Source organism: Chiloscyllium plagiosum, chromosome 15 (assembly GCF_004010195.1).
Source record: "Chiloscyllium plagiosum isolate BGI_BamShark_2017 chromosome 15, ASM401019v2, whole genome shotgun sequence".
Lineage (NCBI taxonomy): Eukaryota > Metazoa > Chordata > Chondrichthyes > Orectolobiformes > Hemiscylliidae > Chiloscyllium > Chiloscyllium plagiosum.
The window spans coordinates 53,803,457-53,825,901 of NC_057724.1; the positions used below are offsets into that span (position 1 = coordinate 53,803,457).

A 22,445-nucleotide genomic window follows, 5' to 3' on the forward strand; every position below is an offset into this window, starting at 1 on the left:
GGAGGCGGGGGGATTGTGAATGGAGGGAGGTGGCCTTTCCTCAGCCTTAGAATAAAGTAGAGACACTGCTGGGCCTTCTTAGCTATGGAGCTAGTGTTGAGGATCCAGGTGAGATTCTCTGCCAGGTGGATGCCAAGAAATTTGGTGTTCTTCACAATGATCATGGGGGAGTGTCGATGTCCAGTACAAAGTGGTTGCTCTGTGCTCTCCTGAAGTTAACAACCATCTCTTTTGTTTTGTCCACGTTCAGAGACAGGTTGTTGGTTTTACACCAGTCCATTAGCCACTGCACCTCCTCTCTGTATGCTGACTCGTCATTCCTGCTGATGAAACCTCTACAGTCATGTCATCAGTGAACTTGTTGATGTGACTCGACCTGTGCATTGCTGCGCAGTCATGTGTCAGCAATGTGAACAGCAATGGACTGAGCACACAGCCCTGGTAGGCCCCCGTGCTCAGTGTGATGGTGTTGGAGATGCTGTTCCTGATCCGGACTGACTGGGGTCTCCCAGTCAGAAAGTCCAGGATCCAGTTACAAAAGGTGGCACTTAGGGCCAGCAGACTCAGCCTTCCAATCAAGTGCTGAAGAATGATAGTGTTAAGTGCAGAACTGAAGTCTATGAACAGTATTTTAACGTAGGTGTCTTTCTTCTCCAGATGGGTGAGGGCCAGATGGAGGATGGTGGAAATGGCATCATCTGTTGAAGGGTTGGTCAATACGCGAACTGCAGGGTGTCCAGTGAGGGGGACAGCAGGGTCTTCATATGCCTCATCACAAGCCTCTCAAAGTACTTCATGATGATGGGTGTAAGCGCAACAGGATGGTAGTTATTGAGACAAGTTTGCATTGAAATTAATTCCAAACTCTTTCCTTGTTAAAATTAATGTGGAGTCTCAATCAAATGCACATTTATACATATATACAGCATCTGGCAATCTTTAATCCATCACAAATTGACTGAGGTTACTGAATTGAAGATTGATTTTGCTGAAACTGTTTTCCTACCACAACCTTAAGAAAATAGTCGACAGATTTGATGTCCAAAGCACGACAGGAAGCTTTATTTATTTGTGTTCTTTTTATCAGTTTCAATGCATCATATTCTTTAAACAATATATTTCTGGTTGTGCACACAAGTTAAGAGAGTTAGTTTATTATTTGAAGCAAGTTTAAAAATATTGTTGGGAATGTAATATTCATCCTGTTCCCACTGGTGGCCAGGTTCCATATTAAAATAAGGTATCAGTATTTTTCCATCTCTATTTTAAAGACATGTCATATTATTTAATTTTGAAATAACTCCACAGAGGTTGGTATCCGTCATCAACTCATCCTTTATTTAAACATGAAGACTTCATGACTCTGAGAGCTGTCTCTGGAAAGGCAGTAAAGAGTGACAGGATGTCATAAAGTCATACAGCGCAGAAAAAGATCCTTCAGTCCAACTAGCTCATGCCAACCAATTTTCCCAAAACTTAAACTAGCCCCACTAGCCTGCATTTGGCCTATATTCCTCTAAACCTTACCTATTCATGCTCTCTTAAGAAACTCTGTCCACCTGTTATCAGCATAGTGAACCTTCTCTGGGCTGCCTCCAATGTCTGGCACTCGTCTTTTTATCTGTCAGCCAAGGCTCCCTGATTGGATCTCAATCAGGGAATTCACATTCTATGTTGTCCAGCTGACTGATCTTTTTACAATCACTACATACTTTTCTGTTTTCTCATATGACTTTGTGTTCCCTCATGGTGGAAAGTGATACTCTCCCTGCTTTTGCTGGTATGGCTAATGTGGGGAATTCTTGTAAAATGTACAAATGCCCATGTTCTACCATTATGTCATAGACACTGTTTGAGCAATGCCATGACGTGCCTTAACCTATGTCTGGTTTTGTTAACCTCGAGAGCTTAATTTTCTTTTTATGTATTATTCATCATTAGGTGGTGAAGTCCCAACCCCAACAGCAAGGTTTATTGAAGAGACATCCGATTTGACAAGTCAAATGTGACTTCCATTCATCGTCAACTAGGTTCATGTATTCTTTAAATTTTATTTCATGTTGGTATGTTTGATGATAAAAGAGTACTGTTACCATGACTAAAATGATAATGCTTGTGTTTGATTAATACTTGCATGTAATATAATGAGTTTAAAAGCATCCATCAGAGGTGTCATGTGTTATCAATTGCTCTGCCCAAGAAAGGCAAAATTTTAATTTTTGATCGATGCTGAGTTAGCTGATTGTGGATGAGGCCATGGTAAGGGAGCTACAAGTGGCTGACTTAGGAAAAGAAAGAAAAACATTAGTTTCTGGCCCAACTTCTAATCATTAATTTCCCAAAGGATATCAGATATGGGCGGCACGGTGGCACAGTGGTTAGCACTGCTGTCTCACAGCGTCAAAGACCCGGGTTCAATTCCCACCTCAGGCGACTGACTGTGTGGAGTTTGCACGTTCTCCCCGTGTCTGCGTGGATTTCCTCCGGGTGCTCCGGTTTCCTCCCACAGTCCAAAGATGTGCAGGGTCAGGTGAATTGGCCATACTAAATTGCCCGTAGTGTTAGGTAAGGAGTAAATGTAGGGGTATGGGGTGGGTTTCGCTTCGGCGGGTCGGTGTGGACTTGTTGGGCCGAAGGGCCTGTTTCCACACTGTAATCTAATCTAATCTAATCTAAGATATAAATCTGTCTGGTTTCAAATGTGGCACATGGCTGTAGTCATATATATGCGTCTATTATATTATTGTTTGTTTCCCAGAAACTGACAGTTTGGAATAAACTAACTTTATTAATATTCATGGGTTTCATTTGTCACTTGCCAAACGTAATCCATTTTTATTTTTACTTCACTATTTTTAATCCCTATCTGGTTTCCTACCAAATCAGTTCAGCTCAGCCTATCATGTTAAGCCTATCCAAATAACTCATCCATGTTGACAATTATTATAATACTTTGGAGAAATTGTGAGGTTCACCTCTTTCTCTTGAAGAATTAACCTTTAGCAGTCTATCTCTCAAAATGAAGGTCTTAAAGGTTGGGGTGGAAGGTGTGAGTAAACTGTTGTCTTTTTTCACTTTGCCACAATATTGTTGCCTTTCACCTGAAAGTGTTGCATGAAGTCATCCTTTGTTAACTGAAGCTTTGATGTGTAGGGGCCATTATCCCCTATTTAATCCCAACTCCAAATGAAATTTATGGATTGATCTTTTTACAATTTTGTTCAAAAAGTGCTAATGTTATAAAATGATGGCAGCCTTCACAATATATGACACTCCCTCATTCAATCATAACCAAGTTTCATGGTAGTATGAGCACTATGGAAAGTATAGCTATCCTACAGAGAGAGTTAGAGTACCGTGTAGTATTGAGGATGCTACTCTCTCTATCTTTATTCTTGTAGCTGCAGCTAAAAGCACAGTCACTCACAAGCTGATGAATATATACTTATACGTACAGCCACATATTTACAACAAAGCTCCCCTTTTGCCAACTTGGTGCCGCAGAAAGTTTTCTTTTATTTTTCCCATCCACTGCATTTAGGTGCAGTCCCAGGCTCCATAGGTGGGTTGGAAGAAGCTTACCCTATAGTGGAGTCTGTTAACATTGGAGTTTTGGGTGTGCAATCCCAAGAGTTTTTGTAGGGAGGGACCAAACATGATAAGAGTGCTCTACCCACCTACAAGCTCACCCTCCTTGGCTTGAACGCTCAGAGAGGTAAGGGTGGAGGTGGTAGTGGAGGGGTCAGGTTCCCTAAAATGTTCCAAGAGGAGACATCTGGGACCTATGTGTGCTTCTTCTTCCTGCTGGGTGATATTAGCATCATCACCTTGAGAGGAGGGGATTCCTAGACTGAGGTCAAGGTCCCTCATCCTCCTGTCACCTTGCCGTTGGTGCACACATCTGACAGACACTGAATGCACTGGTCGCCAGGACAGTCACAACCTATCTATGGAGATAGTTAGATATGTATGGCCAAAGCCAGCATGGTGCAGACAGTATTGGGCAGGGTTTTGCAGCCTTCAATCCAGTTTCCTCAGTGCCTCCAACAAACCTGTGTGCTGCTCCTAAGTCAAATTTGATGGCCAAAACTATGGCACCCTCTCCTGCCCAGGCTGAGCAAGTATATGATCTCCAGCAGTCCACGAATGCTAATAACCTCCTTCCTCAGCCAGCTGTTAAGATGTGGCAGCAATGTGCTCACCAGAATGTGCTTCTAACTGTTCTCCAGCTAATATACCCATTGACGCATATGAGCTGGTGGAGGGCTTTGCCAGCAGTTCCTCTGAGAAATCTATTACCTCTTCCTCAGAGATGGACAAGAAGATGTTGGCTGAAGGGCTGTTCTCTTGATGACAGAAACTGTGCAACTTCCACTGGTGCCCACAGAAGACAAGATAGGGAATGTGTAGGAAAATAAGGTTAGAAGCTTGGGCATGTTCAGAATACAATTACAGTGCTGCTAATAGGAGTGCAGCACAGTCAGTTACAAAGATTCTTGTTTACAGAGACATGGAGGTCTCTGCATCACTACATGAGTAAGCTCTCTCAGTGAAGAGATAAATGTCAGGCCACACCACCAGTAATCTTGTCCTATTCTGGTCTGTTTTCTCTAGCAACAAGAGTCCACTCTGATGAAGGGTCACTGGACTCAAAATGTTAACTGTATTTGTCTCTCCACAGATGCTGCCAGACCTGCTGAGTTTCCTGAGCACTTTCTGTTTTTGAATAGCATACAGCATAAATAATAATCATAGTGCAGCAGTAGTGCAGCAAGAATTTTAATTTTAGAGGTTGGCATATTGCAAATCACGTATTTTGTTTTCTAGAATATTTTTTAACAAGTCTACAATACATTGAAATATTTGATGTACATATTTATCTTCAATTTTCTATCACACATCTTTCTCATTACCATTTTCTAGTCTAAATTCTGATATTAACATTTGCACTGGAAACTGTACTATAAACTTGTAATTATAATAGTTCTCTAGTGGTGCCACTGGATCACCTCAGTCATGGATCGCCCAGCTCTTTGATCTGTAGTGCAAAGAATATTCTATAGTAAATATTTCTATTTACTTGATTGTTTTAACCATAGAATATAATGTAAAATTAAAGTATTGTTTAAAAATAACAACAAAGTATAATACTAAAAAATGGGAATTGAATTTCATCCAAGCTTGCTGGAAATATTATATTCCACTGTTTGCCTCCCAACAATTACACTTGGTCTTAACTCCCAATAAGCATACCAAATTGGAGATGTGCTTAATTATAATGTATGTAAATCATTCCTCATTTGTCAAGTAGATTTAGACATTTATGATAATGCAGACAATGTTCTTTTTGCCGGTTCTATACTTGTCCAATGAAATTGTCATAATTATTCTCTGATATGAGAGTGGCTGCCATATATTTTGTTGCATTACAGGCACAGGGCTTGTACAAGTTCTTTCTGTCTACAAAGAAAAGGCACCTATGGATTAGTATACGGAGCTTCCAGTCAGCACAAGTCCCAATACAAGCCCAAATGGCTGTCTTAAACTGGTTGTGAGCATAATTCCTTGCATATTCAGGACAATGCCTTGATCAATCAGAATCAACATGCTTTAAGCTTCAAACAAAGCTTGGCAATTAACTGTTAGTCATAATCTAACTGATGTACACTTCATGTCAACATCGCTGCAAACAAAGGCCCACTTGCCAACCAATCAGCACTCTTCTCTCAAACAGTGTAAATGTTGCTTTCTCTTTACATTGGCATTCTTCTAAATTGCTGAAAATGTGTTGCTGGAAAAGCGCAGCAGGTCAGGCAGCATCCAGGGATCAGGAGAATCGACGTTTCGGGCATAAGCCCTTCGAAGATTCTTCTAAATTGTCCTGATTAGCAGTACTCAAGTTCTGTTCTACCAAATGACTATCTACATTGCTCTATCTTAGGCACACAGAAATAAATTGTATTCACACCTGTGTATCACCATTCACATTTATATGCACTGCTGGTGCTGAATGAATTATGAAAAATTGCAAAATGAATGGTTAAAACATCAAGGTCAGAAATAGCCTAGTTTCAATTTATAGTCTATGCTGAGCTAACTGATCTTAGCCACGCCATTGATAGGAATATTGAAATTGAATTCAAGGTGATGAAAATCATTCAATTTATAACTTTGTTAAGGAAGGGAACAAAGGAACCAAAAAAATGAATAAATGGGAAATACATCCCATAAAGTAAAACATAAACAGCCAATAAGTAAAAGGGACGAAGTAAACAAATTAAAAAAGAAAAATTTTGAAAAAGATAAATCCAGAATGCAAAGAGAAGAGCAAGGAAGGATTGACAATATAGGAAAATTAAAATTATGGATTACATACGAATGAAGGAAAAGTTACAAAGTATTAATGAATGAAACACGGCATGTTATAGATGGTGAAGAACTCAAAGTTAGGAAGTAATATTTACCATCAGTACGTGTATAATAGTTGAAATGGCCTCAAAATGCTAGCTTGACACAATTAATAATACTCTTACTTCTGGATCACGGGTTTGTGAATTTGAGCTTCATAACACGACTGGAGATCATAATCTAAACTGATATTTAAGTTCAGTAGCAAAGGAATACTGTATCGTTAAAGCCAACACACTTTATATTAGACATTTTCTTGTTCTCTAAGAACCGATAACATGACTCATAAGATGAAGAACAGGGAGTTGTCCTAACATCAAGCCAGCAATGTCAGTCATAAAAAACTGATTAATAAACTATGAATTTTATTTCTGTGATAAATGATTCTGATACAATTTAACCACCTTGCTTCTTGACACAACAATAGTCACTGAAGTTTAAGGAATACACTGCATCCAAATCTCTGACTGCTTTCGCTGGTCTGATAAGGTAATGTATAACAATAAATGCAAGAATTCCTTTCTTTCTCCACTCTTAAAAAGTACCCATGCCACAAGCATGTGCACTAGTGATAGGTTTAGAGTTAGGGTGAGAATAGATAACTTCTGTAATTAAAATACTGCAAAATGTGCATGAAAAATAACTTCTAAAAAGGTGAGAGGAAACAAAGTGTAAGAATAGAAAATAAACTCAACTTGAACTGAGGTGAGAAGAAGTAAAATAAAATATAAAAGCCACCGTGAAGAAAAAATGCTACCATAGTGAAAATAAGTTTATGTTACACAATCACATCAACCACTTCAAGCCTTACTTAGAAATTTAAGCAAGGTAACTGATTTTTGGGTATAGTCAAACAAACCTATTTGTTTGTTTCCTTGACATGCTACTGTAGAGAACCAAACTGCATTTGTGATTATGTATATATATTTTTATGAATAAAGAATATTTTCTAAATAAATCTGATTTTTGGGTCTAACAAAGTGGATTTAAGAAAGAAATGAAAACACATTATAAATAATGCAGAAGATCTTGGGAGTTATACTTCAGTCCCTTTGAGTTTTAAATGAAAGTATCCAAATATAACTGCAATGCATTTAATAATAGTAGCTTACATTGCTGTTCAAGTTCTAACAGTAAATGGGCTCCCTCTGGCAGTGGCTGACGTAGCTGCTTTCCGCTGTTTTACACTATAAAGGATCTGGAGGCTGAAAAATAGTCCAGCACCACCTAAACTCAGCTCAGATTTCATTGCACTGTGCAGTCAGATAGGAAACAACCAAGTATCTTTTAACAATGTTCCTATCCCTCAGTGGAATTGACTTTGTGGTGGAATTATGATGAAGCATTTGGGAGTTTTCAGAGCTATAGGAAACTGAAAGTTTCATAAAGTGAAAAACTCAAGACCTGAGACAAAAAAAAGACACAGCACCTGCCTCTTGGGATCTTTTTAAGTGCACAATCTACATTGCACTGACATTTCGGCAGGATTCTTCTTGGAATTGAAGATAGAACAGACCCAGGATAGGAATATCCATTTCAACTGGATTGAAAATGTATTCTGGATTTTTCACGGCAGCAGTTTTTTTAATTCAATGGAGATTCATTTTGACCCAAGGTAAGAAAATACAGAAACAATTAACTGATTATTAATGATATATTAATAAGAATTCATTGTGCTTATTTATTTACTTATTATTGAATCGCTAGTTAATAATGGTATGTAAACACAACTCAACCTCTTGGCTGAAGTGATGAATTTTTCAGACATATTCACCTTGGCATTCTTTCAGTGGTGAGAGTATTTGTGAAATATTGCACAATACAATTAAACTCACAATACATGTACTTATATAAACAAAAATGAAGCTTGATAAAAAGTTCCTGCGTGCTTTTCTGCCTTTACCAACTTTCAGACCAACCAGGTCTATTTATCCAAAAGGTTAGTTTCTGTTTAACCCTTAACTTACTAAACAAGCGGGGCAGTAATCCAGTTAACTAAGCAAATATATTGTGACTGGCATACTTATAGTGTTACATTGAAATTTTGAAAACTTGCTACTCTTTTTTTTCAAATACCTAAAACTTGTAATCTTTAAAACACAACTTCTCAGTCTGAAAAGAATAATGTAACAGGTTCATGAAAAACGTAAACCTCAGGTCTATTAGATTGTTTGATTATACCTATATATTGCTGAATTGAAGGATAATGTGAGTCATAACAGTAAGTCGCACAAGAGCTATCTCTTTTTCTGTGTTGAATTTCAATTAAGTATCAACAATAAGAGGTAAGACAACTACTTTCATTCAAATATGTTTTGCTTATGTCAAAACAAGTTGGACATAAGAAGCATAGATTGGGCCTGAAAGAATGGTTCAAACCGCTATAACATGATTCAGATAGTTGTTTTTTCTTGAAATTCAGGAAATAAAAGGTCAGCTCTAAAAAAGTAAGGAATCTGATTGTAGGCATGATGTAAGAGATTTAAAGGTAGATACAATTAATGTGAGTATGCATCAGTAATTAGATAACAATAGTCACAAATAATTAAGAAATATGACACAAAGGTAAAATAAGTCCATTGTCATTAATGCTTTAGTTAGTAAAAGCCTTGCTCAGGTCTCCATCAATCTGAGAGTATCTATTCATAGTGTGGAAATAGGCCCTTGCCCAACATGTCCACACTGACCATCTGAAGTGTATCCCACCCAAACCCATTCCCCATTCCTCTACATTTACCTAAATGTAGACTAATGCACCTAACCTACACATCCCTGAACACTATGGGCAATTTAGCATGGTCAATTCACCTAACCTGCACATCTTTGGGTTGTAGGAGGAAAACAGAGCACCCGAAGAAACCCACACAGACACAAGGAGAATGTGCAAACTTCACACAGACAGTTGTCTGAAGCTAGAATCAAACCCAGGTCCCTGGCGCTATGAATCAGTGGTGCTAAACACTGAGCTACCATACCATGCCATATCACTGCATAGATATTTAACATTTAAAAGCAAAATATTTTGCTTTTATTTTCTATATTAGTTATAACAATGTTTATATTTGTACAATGTGTTGAAACATCATGAAGGATAATAAAAGAGTTTCTGGAGTTGCATAATTCTTGTTAAGTAGTTGAGCACATTAGCCATTCTGCACCTGTAACATTAAGACTTCATGTGATTTCAATATTTGTTGGTCGAGAAATATTAAAACTTTAGGAGCTCTTCTCTCTTCCTCTATATTGAATACTGGGAGCTTTAATATCTTTCTAAAGCACTTGCATGAGTAGAGAAGTCAGATAAGCTGATAAACCTATGAACAATTTGAATTTGAGTCAGCATTAAATTAAGTATGTTAATGCTATTTTGTATTCCCTTCACAATGAAAACCACCATCAGGAGCTGTCGTCACAAACGTCTGTTACCCTCCCTTATTAAATGCCTAAGACAGATAACAATTTGCTTTCTTGGGCTTGAAGTTATACTATAGATCAATAACATATGCATCAGTCTGAAATTCTTCTTTCTGCTGCTTTCATTTGAGCTTCAAACTTTTTTTTAACTAAATGGTTAACACCTCCACTAAAATAATAGACAAAATAATTTCAAACCCATGTTGAGCATATATTTGCGATTAATTCAACAAAATAATTGCTCGACCATAATTTTGAAAGCTTTTATGCATTACATAATTCAAAAAGAAAGTTTCACCTCTCTGCTTGCTGATGCAGTACAACTGGAATAAACAAAACAAATGAAATCAGTTTTATTTAATTTCAGATACATTTCTGAAATGAATTAATGGGAATTTTGTGAACCTACAGCTGGTTCTTGTTCAGGACTGTGCAGCACAAGTCCATTCTGAAACATAACTCCTTCCCTCTATTCTCCATTCCACTAGCAGTGATTCTTGCTGAATCAAGATGCCAAGAGAAACACATATCTAAAAGGGTAACTCTCATATGCTTCAGGAGGACGAGTTCAATTTCTGGACTCTTCAGAAACTGTAGATTTTCAAAATTGCATCAGAGTGACTTGATTAAACATGAAACTGAAAAATGCTAGAATTCCTATCACGTAAGCAACTGACTGTTTCTGATTACCTCTATTGATTTTGGGTGGCTTTACTAAATTAATGAGGATAGCATATTGAAAAGATAGGTATTTCAGAGGCTTGCAAATTCCAAATAATATAAATGCAGGTCTAGAGTAAGCACTAAGAAAGTACGCTAAAAGCCGTAAAAGTATTCGGGTAAATGCTTGAGATGCAGGTCTGTCCCTGTGTGCAAAGTGACTGGCAGAAGTATCTACATTGTAGGTGTCCCTGAGATCGACAGGGAAGTGTTGAAGGGCTGAACTAGTGTAAGAATTGGACCAACAGCAGGAATGATGGTGTATTCAGGCTGGTGGCTTGCTGATGCCAAGTTGTGTGGACAAAGATTTGAGAATAATGTTAGCCCGTGGAATGTGCAGGGACATTGTGCTGAAGACAAAATTGGATGAAGTCTGGAACAAGGGACTGGTGAGCTGCTACTGTGAGGTACCTGCTTTGACCTTCATGTCAGAACTAGTACCATGTAGTTTCAAGGAAGGAGAGGAATGTTGAAATGAGATGAGTTCAACAAATAATATGGTGCAGATGCAAGGAAATAAGTATACCTCCACTCAATTGCAGGATTTTGAATCTAGAATCTAAATCTTAAGGGGAAAGTTGAGAATTTTTTTTCCTGACATCAAGATCCCAGATTTTCCTTTCTTGCTTGCATTTTCCCAAAATTTTTACCATTGTCTACCCCGCTCAAGGATAGGAAAAATTCCACCTGTTGAACAAATTGATAAACTGCTCTTAATATATAGTCACTGCACATTCTGTCAAACTGCTAAATATGAACCAAAGCCTGCTAACATATATCCAGGTAATGCTCATACAGAATGGACACCAGGTGAGGAACATATCTAATCAGCTATGATGTCTCTGTACCCTATCTCAATAACTGTTGATAGTCTTTATTTATGTGGGCACCTGAATAATAAGTATGTTGGAGAGGCATCTAAGCTTACTAATGTCCATAGAACCACGCCATAACCTAGGTACCAAGTACTATATTAGAAGAGTGTATATGTCCACTGCACTGTTAATTTAAGTTAAAAATCACAACACCAGGGTATAGTCCAACAGGTTTAATTGGAAGCACTAGCTTTCAGAGTGGTGTTCCTTCACCTGATGAAGGAGCGGCATTCCAAAAGCTAGTGCTTCCAATTAAACCTGTTGGACTATAACCTGGTGTTGTGTGATTTTTAACTTTGTACACCCCAGTCCAACACTGGCATCTCCAAATCATGACTGTTAATTTAATGTCATTATAATTTATTTTTATTCATTTATGGAATGTGGGTATCTCTGACTCAGCCATCAATTACTGCCCATCTCTAATTACTCTGGAGAAGACAATGGTGATAGCTTTTCCCTGCCAGATTAATGCACTGTAACTACAAACATAACATGTTAAATCTTTTTAGAGTGTTCAGGTTCTTGCACATCCAACAATCTGCTCTGAAAACCCTGCTCACATTTTGACTGCTATGAAAATTGCATCACAGGTGCTGACACAATCAAGAACAGTGTAAAAAAAAACCTCCTAATTAAAACAACCTACAACATTCTGAAATAAAAGATTAATTTTTCTAATATTAGTGCATTCCGGGATCTGCACATTCATCAAAACCTAATTTTCCTTTAGTCAACCATAGCCTGTTTCTATATGGGGTTTTATTAAAATCCATATGTCAGTTTTTGAAGTAAATTGTTTACAGATGGACAGGCTACAAAGAGTGTAAGCCACTTTCAGTGGCAGAAGTAGTACCTTATAGCGTGAACAGTGAGAAGAGGAAGGAAGGTTACCAAACCAGTAACCAGAGAGATGAAAAGACAAAGAATGTTTAAATTACAAAGCAAAACTGTCCATAATTAGCAGCAATGAAAACTTGGAGAAGTATTTGGAACGAGTAGAAAAAACTAAACATGTTTTAACCTGCTTTCAATCCTTTTTGAACTGTGCAAAGCATGCAGAATGTTCACTAGTTCTGACATTGCTAATACATTTGTGGTATGAGTGTGTGCCCTTTTGAGGTTACATTAAGGCAGTAGCCTTTGAAAAGAAAAATCCACTAGATGCCTTCCTCTATTCATTTACAGCATAGATACTGATTCCACTTGTACTTTTCTACTTGCTGTGTGGCCATCCATAAAGGTTAATCTCAGACTGCCCACTTTACCAGCCTCCAACTTTGTTAACTCTGTAAACAGTTTTATATTTGTCATAAAATGTGATGACTTTCTTGTAAAACTATGTCTTAAATGGCAATGCTAATAGTGATAGAATGTGCCAGACCACTTCCAGCATCTGAGCCAAGAAACAGAGCTAAATAAATGATGAGTGTAGATAGAAGTCAACAACTTTTTAGAGTGTAACTACATGGGGAGTTCTAAAGTTTTGCTAAAAGAATCTGATACTTCTTCGATCAAAAAGTTGCATTATTTTATGTTGATGGGATTAGGTTTTCTAATAGACCTGACAGATTGATGTCCACGATCATAAAACTAATGCAGAACTGTTCTAGCTTAAAGAAATTTCCAATTCAAATGCTCTCTGCATGACTCACCATAGTACTGCGACAATGAATTGCAATAATCATGCTAAAATTATACCAAAAACAACCTGAAAGTTAAAAGTTAACAGAGGTATTGTTCCAGTTTCTGTAAAGATTTGTACCTTAACCCAGACTAACTATTTTGTTTGAAACTTTTGGAACACACATTTCGTAGTATGCGCCAGTTCATTTACACAGTGCTAGTGGAAATGACCATTTAAAGAACATTCATTGATTCGTTCCTTGTGACTCATGTAATGTTTGCTTAGTAAAAGTGATTGAATTAAGGGAACTTTGTCTGCCACCAAAGTGTTTCTATTAAGAAGTACTTATCATGGTTTTGTGTTTTTGATTTTAAAAAAGATCTGCATACATATATTATATGTAATTATTGAACAATTTGATTGCACTGTGGTCAAGAAGAGTAGGTTTCTGCCATGAGTTAGTTAATAAGACTGTGCACTTAATGGAAGCAAAGTGTGTCTGTGTATGATCGACCTTCTATAACAGTGGGCTCAATAACTGGGAGACATAGAATTAAAGTGGAAGGTTCAGAAAGAAGTTGATGAGAAATGTTTTCATCCAGAGGATGCAGAAGGGTTTGGGTGTAGGAAATCTGGAACTTGAAAGGGCAGAAAAAGCAAAAGATTTTACCATAATTTTGAGTACGTGCTGCAAATTTAGAGTGTAGTAACTCACAAGGCTTTGGACCAAGTGGTGGAAAATGGAATTAGGGTCATTAAAGCCTTTTCATTTTGCTCAAACATGATCAGCCAGATAAAATAAATAAACAACTGCAGTAGTTTCTCAGTCTCTCCATCTCTGTTGCACCTGATCCAATAATGCCAGCTTCTACTAGGGAGTCTCTGAAATGTTCACCTTCTTTCTCAGCTGTGTCCGATCCATGTCCCTCTCTTTAGCCCTCACCCCTTCTTTTCCCTCACAGAACAGCGATATGGTCCCCCGGTCCTCACCTACCACCCCAGCAGCATCCATATCCAAAGGATCATAAGCGGCCATTTCCGCCACACCCAGCGGGATGCCACCACCAGTCACATATTCCCCTCCCCTCCCTTGTCATCCTTTCACGGGGCCTGTTCCCTCTGAGACACTCTGGTCAACTCCTCCTCCATACCCTAAACCTTCCCCTACAACCACAGAAGGTATAACACCTGCCAATTTACTTCCTCCTTCTTCACTATCCAAGGCCCATCACACCTTTCAGATGAAGTACCGACTTACCTGCACTGCGCTCAATCTAGGTGAAAGTGAGGACTGCAGATGCTGGAGATTAGAGTCAAGATTAGAGTAGTGTTAGAAAAGCACAACAGGTCAGGTTGCATCCGAGAAGCAGGAAAATTGACGTTTCGGGCAAAAGCCCTTCATCAGTAAGGGCTTTTGCCCAAAATGTCAGTTTTTCTGCTCCCTGGATGCTGCCTGACCTGCTATGCTTTTCCAGCACCACTCTAATCTTGACTCTGCACTCAAACTAGTCCACTGTATTCACTGCTCACAATGTGCTCTCCTTAGGATGATGAAATGCAGATAAGACAACTGTTTTGCTGAATAGCTATGTGATGCTCTCATCAATAACTCTGAGCTTTCTGTTGCCTGCCACTTCAGTGCACCACTGTGTTCTCTGATCAACATATCTGTCTCAGGCTTGCTGCAATACTCCAGCGAGGTTCAGCACAAACTGGAAGATCAGCATCTCATTTCCCACTTGGGGACCCTGCAGCCTTCAGGATTCAATAGCAAGTTCAATAATGTTAGGCCCTTATGCCAATCTCCACACACTAGGCCTTGTCATCACATGGGCTGCTACGACAACCATCCCATTGTCAGCTACGAATGGTCCAAATTAGTTGTTCTTGATTCCCTCAAGCTGACCTTTACCCATTCCTTTGTCTGTACAGCCATTGTTCTCTCTCATCTCAGTCTATCATTTATTCCTCCCCACACTCCCTTACCCGTCTCCCCCCTCACCCTACCTTTAGCATAAATACAAACCGTTTCCTAGCTACAATCTGTTCTGAAGTAGCGTTACTGAATCCAAAACATTAACTCTGCTTGACTTCCTTCTGTACTGCAAATTTCTTTAATTCTGCTTTGTAGCATTGATAGGTTGTATTGGTTTAGCATTGGAAGGTATCAACATTTAGATCTACTGTTTTAAATGAGAGGCCACTCTTAATATCCAAACAGGAATCCAATGATATACATTGAAGTATCATTGCAAGTGTGAGGAATGTTTCTCCTGCCCCTACCAAAGAATACACATCTCCAGCAGCCCCTCTATGGGTCTCTTTATCTCCATGAACTTCCCAGCAACCAGTCAGTCATCAGCACTGAGCTTAATTCACAAAAGACGTGGCCAAGTTCCTGTCCACAACCATATCAGTACCCACAATTTGCAAGATCCATGCTAGTGAGGCTTAGACTTCCAAGTTGCTCAACAACAATTGGTGGGTGGAGAATACACTCTCCATGCTCACTTCCCATTCTGCAATCAAATTCAACACAAGTGTTGTTGAAAAATATTAATTTCTAGGAAGCCAATGTATAAATACAAGTTGCTTTATTCTTATTGAGCATTAAAAAGATTATCATTATTCTCAGGTGCAAATCACTTTTCTGCACTTAACATGTAAAATATTTTTGAAAATTTAGCATGCAGAAGGTTTTGTTACTCAGAAAAATATATTTTTCAACAGGACAAGCTGTCAGAAATACTGCACACTATGTATTCTATTTGCAAAAGATCAGACTTATCTTTAAAAAACTCTTATCATGAAATGGCACAGCAAGAAAAAAACGTGGAAGAACAAAATTAAAATGAAAATACCAAACAGTACAATTACAAAAAATTATGAATAGTCTACGGAAACCCCCCCCCCCAAACACTGACTGCAGAGACTACATGATTTGTAGTGAAGTAACAGCAGAACAGAAAATGAATTAATAGGAATTAACCAGGAGGCATGGTGGCTCAGTAGTTAACATTGCTACCTCACAGTGCCATGGATCTGATTCTGCCCAGGTGTGACTGTGTGGACTTTGCACATTCTCCCTGTGGGTGAGTGCACATCCATTCCCTCTGGGTGCTCTGGTTTCCTTCCACAGTCCAAAGATGAGTGGGTTAGGTGGATTGGCTAGTGTCCAGGAATGTGTAGTTTAGGTGGATCATTGATGGGAAATGCAAGGTTATACAGGGATCGGGTGATGGTAAATCTGGATGGGATGTTCTTCTGGGAATCCCTGTGGATTTGTTGGGTTGAATGGCCTGTTTTCACATTGTTGGGATTCTATGAACGATTAAGATCAAAATTTACTTAGAAATGTTAGAACATAGAATATAGAACTTAGAGCAATAGAGCACAATACAGTGCCTTCAGCCCTCAATATTGTACTGACCTTTTATCCTATTCTAAGATCAAACTAACTTACATACTCTTCATTTTACTATCATCCATGTGCCTATCCAAGAGTTGCTTAATGTCCCTAATGTATTTGACTCTACTACCACTGCTGGTAGTGCATTCCAAGCATCCACCACTCTGTGTAAAGAACCTATCTCTGACATCTCCCCTAAACCTTCCATCCAATTACCTTAAAATTGTGCCCCCTTGTGATACACATTTCCACCCTCAGAAAAAGGCTCTGACTATCCGCTCTGTCTATGTCTCTCATCATCTTGTAAACCTCTATCAAGTCACCTCTCATCCTTCTTCACTCCAGTGAGAAAAGCCCTAACTCCCTCAACCTTTCTTCATAAGACATGCCCTCCAGTCCAGGCCGCAACCTGGTAAATCTCCTCTGCACCCTTTCGAAAGCTTCTACATCCTTCCTATAATGAAGTGACCAAAACTGAACACAATATCCCAAAAATGGCCTAACCAGGACTCTATGGAGTTGCAACATAACCTTGCACCTCTTAAACTAGAAGCAGACTTCTAACTAAGAACATGCTTGGCTACGACCCCCTCCCCCAACGTCGCATCTGAGTGACACGCATCAAGTGAGTGTTGACTTGGGCTAACTTGTTTGCTTGCCAAACAATCTTGTTAATGAGAAAAAAACAATTCACAAAAAAACTTTGGATTTCAGAGCTTTTCAGTTTTTGGATGTTCGGATAAAGGATTTTCACCTGTATCTCTTTAACAATGTGATAATTGTCAATGCAAGACCCAATCAATCGCTTTGTTCCAGTGCGGCAACAGTTGAAAGTGTTCCATCTGATTCCTGCATGTACTCAATTGTTGATAGAGGCGTTAGAAACCTCAGATTTGAAATATTTATTCATCTTCTTTTTCTAGGGCATTGGATGATTATTTAGGTAGAAATAATGTGTAAGGATATCGTGAGAAAACAAATGATTGACGTGAGGTAATGAAGCTCGTTTGAAGAGCCAATGCAAGCATGATGGGCTGGATGGCTTCCTTCTGCACCATAACAATCCTGTGGTTCTATTAATCCACTCTTGCCTTCCCTCTCTGTATTGGGGAATGGTGCATGGGATGTGTGGATTAATCTAGTTAGGCATGATGGAGGTGGGTGCAGACCTCCATCTTGTCTAAGTTCATCACAGGAAGACACATTAACAACTTTCCCAGTCCATCAGATTGTTATGTCATCTAATAAAGCCCACGCAAGGCCCTCAGTGGGGCGGGGGACTCAACATACAGGAAACACAGGAATGAAACAAGAATCCAGGGGCTCCTTCATTCACAGACATTCAGAGCCTCATTGAGAGAGTTGGCATTGAATAGCTGGATCCAATGAAAGCTATGACTTCACTTATTACAGCTTCTGATTAGTGAACTGACCTTGTGGGCAGGCCTTGTCCCCTTGGTGTTCTTGGTACAGGAGAAGGCCTATTAGATTAGATTAGATTACTTACAGTGTGGAAACAGGCCCTTCGGCCCAACAAGTCCACACCGACCCGCCGAAGTGAAACCCACCCATACCCCTACATTTACCCCTTACCTAACACTACGGGCAATTTAGTATGGCCAATTCACCTAACCTGCACATCTTTGGACTGTGGGAGGAAACCGGAGCACCCGGAGGAAACCCACGCAGACACGGGGAGAACGTGCAAACTCCACACAGTCAGTCGCCTGAGTCGGGAATTGAACCCGGGTCTCTGGCGCTGCGAGGCAGCAGTGCTAACCACTGTGCCACCGTGCCGTTTAATTAGTAAAAGCGTAGTAGGATTTTGATTTGTCATTCAAAGATAATTATAGTTGGCAATGCCATACATAGATATTTTTGTAAAAACATATTTAATATGTAAAAGCAAATAGATAAATCTTAGTTAAACCAAGTTAGTGTATTGCATGTACACTTGGGCACAAAATATGAAAGGTATGGAAGTAATGGAAAAAGAAGTGCATAGATTTATAAGATGTTATCATTGACAAGGGCATTGTTGGATGGACCTTGAGATGTTAGAGCTTCTGTCATTGAAGAAGCAGAGATTGAGGAGTGACCCAATATATGTCTTACATGTGAAATACAGTGTTGAGGTAAATAGTCATAAATTGCTACAACGGGTGAGTGGGTCAGTAAGAGAGCTAATCACAAAAGTAAAATAGAGCTCAAAAACGTTGTACAGAAAATTGTCACAACTTGAAATTCTCTTAAATATCTACTTCAAATAGATGTATATCAAAGACTAGTATTTTCTGACATAAATGTCACTCTCTACTTATTAGCCTAAATCTGAATGTTGTCAAGATCTTGCAGCATATTAACATGAACTACTTCATTGCCTTAATAGCTTTCAATAAATACAAACATACACCTTTGCTGGGCATCACTCCACTTCATGGAGAATTCCCCTTCCATTCACATTGACTTTAATTTTACAAGGACTCTTTAATGCCACATGTGTTCATATGCTGCCTTGCTATCAAGAGCAGTCACTCTCACTCTTTCACATCTTTGTCCAATGCTGTATGAGGTCCAGAACCAAATGCTCATTGATGCATAGGTAAGTAAATTTGATTTAATTGCAGTGTTGATGATATTTCCTATTGTTTTGGTGATAATTCAGAGTCCTGATTTCTACGGACAGAACATATTGAGCAGCTTTCCACATTGTCGGGTAGTTTTGCAGCTGCACAGGAACAACTCAGCTGGAGGCGTGGTTAAGCAATAAATGAAGAAAAAAAAGTCATCTCTGATTTATAAGTTAAAAGTACATTTTAGGAACAAAGCCCATTGTCATTCCTTGTGGTGTAGCAATACTATTTCAACTCAAAATGAAATTACTATTGTGGCATGTAATGATTAAGCTTTAGAGACAGGAAATAGTCTGTGGCCAGTCTGCACCATAGATAAGGGAATTCCGCAAATTATTCCTACCGCTCTCAAGTTGTGACAAAGGATTTCCTTCTTAAGTGTTCAATAGATTGTTGGTCAGAACTCAACATCTTACAAGGTTTGTAGTAGTTTTGTCAAAAATTTACTTAACTTTTAATTTAGTGTTTCCTTAAATATATCATATTTCTTGCAGAAGTTCAACAGAAAATTTAAAATGTATGTCTGTTCGAAGTGATGTCAGTACAAATGTTTTATTCTGTTTCAAGTTAAAATGTAAATTCTCAAAACTGATATAAATAACAATGATTGCTAATCAACAATAATGCTGCACGACATCAAAGAACTGAGGAACTTAAACTGAAAATACTTATGGGATAAAAACTCATATCCTTGTCACCTCCCTGTTTTAAACCAGGAAGTCCACATTCTTGGTGAACTGATCTTTCTCGGCAAGTGTCAACTATGAACTCAAAGGGTTTGAAATCAGGTTGTGAGCCTTTAGCAAAATTATGTTAATGTTTTGCGTGAAATTCACTTGGCCTGTTGATTCAACAAAGGCACAAACACGTTTGCTTTAACTGCAAGTGTCAAATTGGCTCAATTAGTGGCACTTGCTTGTGTGAGCCAGAAAGTCATGAGTTAAAGTCCCACGCCATCCCATGATTTGAATATATAATCCAGACTGATCTTTCAACATTTCCATTGGTACTGGAATTGATAGAGACTTTAAACCCAGGGATGGTCTGGGAGAACAGGCAAGTAAAAAGACCTCTTGCAGCATGTTTTGAACAGGGAGTTCTGCCAGTTTATGAGCCAAGACTCCAAGCCAAACAATAGCACTAAAAACAACTTCACTGACTCTCAGACTCGGACAGCTACAGAACTGAAGGAGACCATTCAGCCCATCATGTCCATATCGGTCAACAAAGATCTGACTACACTAATCAAATTTTACAGCTCTTGGCCCTCAGCTATGGCAATGCAAGTGAATATCTAAATATTTCTTAATTGTTACAAAGTGTTACAGACAGATCCAGACTTTCTACCCAGTTCCAAACGTTAAGTGAGAAAAGGTATCCTAAAATCACAACTTAGCCTTCTATTTCTTACATTAAATCTATACACCCTGGTTATTGACTCCTCTACCAATAGAAAATTGTCTTCATAACTGTCCTATGGATATCCCTCATAATCTTACACATATTTAAAATAGAATAGAATAAAATAGAAATTTATTGTCACTTTTACATAAAAAATACAAAGAAAAGTTTTATAAATCACCCCACCACAGCACCTACATTAATGACAGAAGTCATACACAATAACTAAAAAAAGGAAAACTAAGGCAAAGTTTATCGCAGTTCATTTAATGGCTCCTGGGCTAATCTCAAATTTCTTTGCTGCAAAGCAAACAATCCCTGCCCATCCGATCTTTCCTCATAGTTCATATCTTCCACCCTAGGCAGCACCCTGGTAAATCTCTTCAGCGCCCTGTCTAGCACGGCTTAATCTGAAATAACTCCACAGAGATTGGTAGCTCATCATTAGTTCACTCTTTACTTACATGTGGAGAGTCCTTGACACTGATCGAGCTTCCCCAGAGCCAGCTCTCAGTGAACAAAACCTCTGACATTCCTGTTTTTTTTTCTCTTATTTTATCCCCAGCACCCATGGTGTGTGTGCGCAGGTGGGAGACACAGTGAGAGACACAAAGTGCACGACATTCCTGTTTATATTTGTCAGCCAGGGCTTCCTGATTGGACCAAATTAACGGCCCCATTCAGGGAACTCATATTCTATGAGGGCCACCTGTCTGATCCCATTGCCATCACTACATCCCCCTCCCTCCAAATCCTAGGACACATGCTGGTTCTTTTTTGGAGCTCCCCCTGGGACATCTTAACACTGGGTCAGGTTCCTCCAACTCTGCCTCTGATACGCATGGCATGTAACACACAGTAGCACACCTTTTGTGCCCAGAGCATCTCAGAAGAAATTCATTCTCCTCTTCAAAAGGCAAAGGCATCCATCTCAGATTCCAAGGTACCTTCAATGCTTGACAGACAGGGAGACCCCACAGGTTCTGGAAGAGTCGGAAAGGCTGTCAAGTAGCCAGGCACATATAGCTCCCACAGTGTTTGCAAGTTTTCAGCTGTCATGTGGTCCAATTGCATGTTCAGGACCTTCGCACCTACCTGAACTTTATATATCACTGAGCCTGACCTCGCATCCTCCATACCTCTTACCCATGCAGGACCATTCCTATGGTTCCGACACCAAATATCGTCTCCTGGAGTAAACTGTCTCTCTCACTTTGTGGAGTCTTGGGTCCGGCATTGGCATTCCTCATACTATTTCACCCTCCATGCCAGGTCCGGGAAGATCAAATTTAACCTGGTGTGGAGTCTTCTCCCATTAACAACTCTGCTGGAGCTATCCCTGTAGTTGCATGAGGAGTGGTCCTATTATAAAACAGGAACCGGGACAGTTTGGTATCAAGTGAAACTGTAAGCTGTTTCTTTAAGTTTGCTTTAAAAGTTTGGACTGCTTTTTCTGCCAGACCATTAGATGATGGATGGTATGGAGCTATCCTTATATAACAAATACCATTCAAGTTTAGAAAATACAGAAGCTCCCTGCTGGTGAATGATGACCTGTTATCTGTGACCAATGCTTCCATACGACCATGTATTGCAAAAGATGCACAGTGTTCCTCTCATTGTCCAGTGTTGGACAAATAAACTCTGTGCACATCCAGCCATTTTGTCTGGACACCCATAATGACTAAGAACATTCTGCTCATGAAAGGACCTGCACAGTCGATGTGTAACTGAATCCAGAGTTTGCCCAGCCAGTCCCACAAATGTGGTGGGCGGCACGGTGGCACAGTTGTTAGCACTGCTGCCTCACAGCGCCAGAGACACATTCTGCTCATGAAAGGACCTGCACAGTCGATGTGTAACTGAATCCAGAGTTTGCCCAGCCAGTCCCACAAATGTGGTGGGCGGCACGGTGGCACAGTTGTTAGCACTGCTGCCTCACAGCGCCAGAGACCCGG

At 39.3% G+C, this 22,445-nt stretch overlaps 1 protein-coding gene across 2 annotated transcripts in view; it reads left to right on the top strand.

Annotated features, from left to right (window-relative positions):
• Positions 1-7,640: 7,640 nt before the first annotated feature.
• The window catches only part of kdrl (kinase insert domain receptor like), a 211,685-nt gene continuing 196,880 nt past the window's right edge, over positions 7,641-22,445 (top strand). For both annotated transcript variants that reach the window (XM_043704901.1, XM_043704900.1), the window contains exon 1: positions 7,641-8,023. In XM_043704901.1, the coding sequence (XP_043560836.1) occupies positions 7,960-8,023 (64 nt within the window). In that variant the 5' untranslated portion in view covers positions 7,641-7,959. The remainder of the gene's footprint in view (positions 8,024-22,445) is intronic.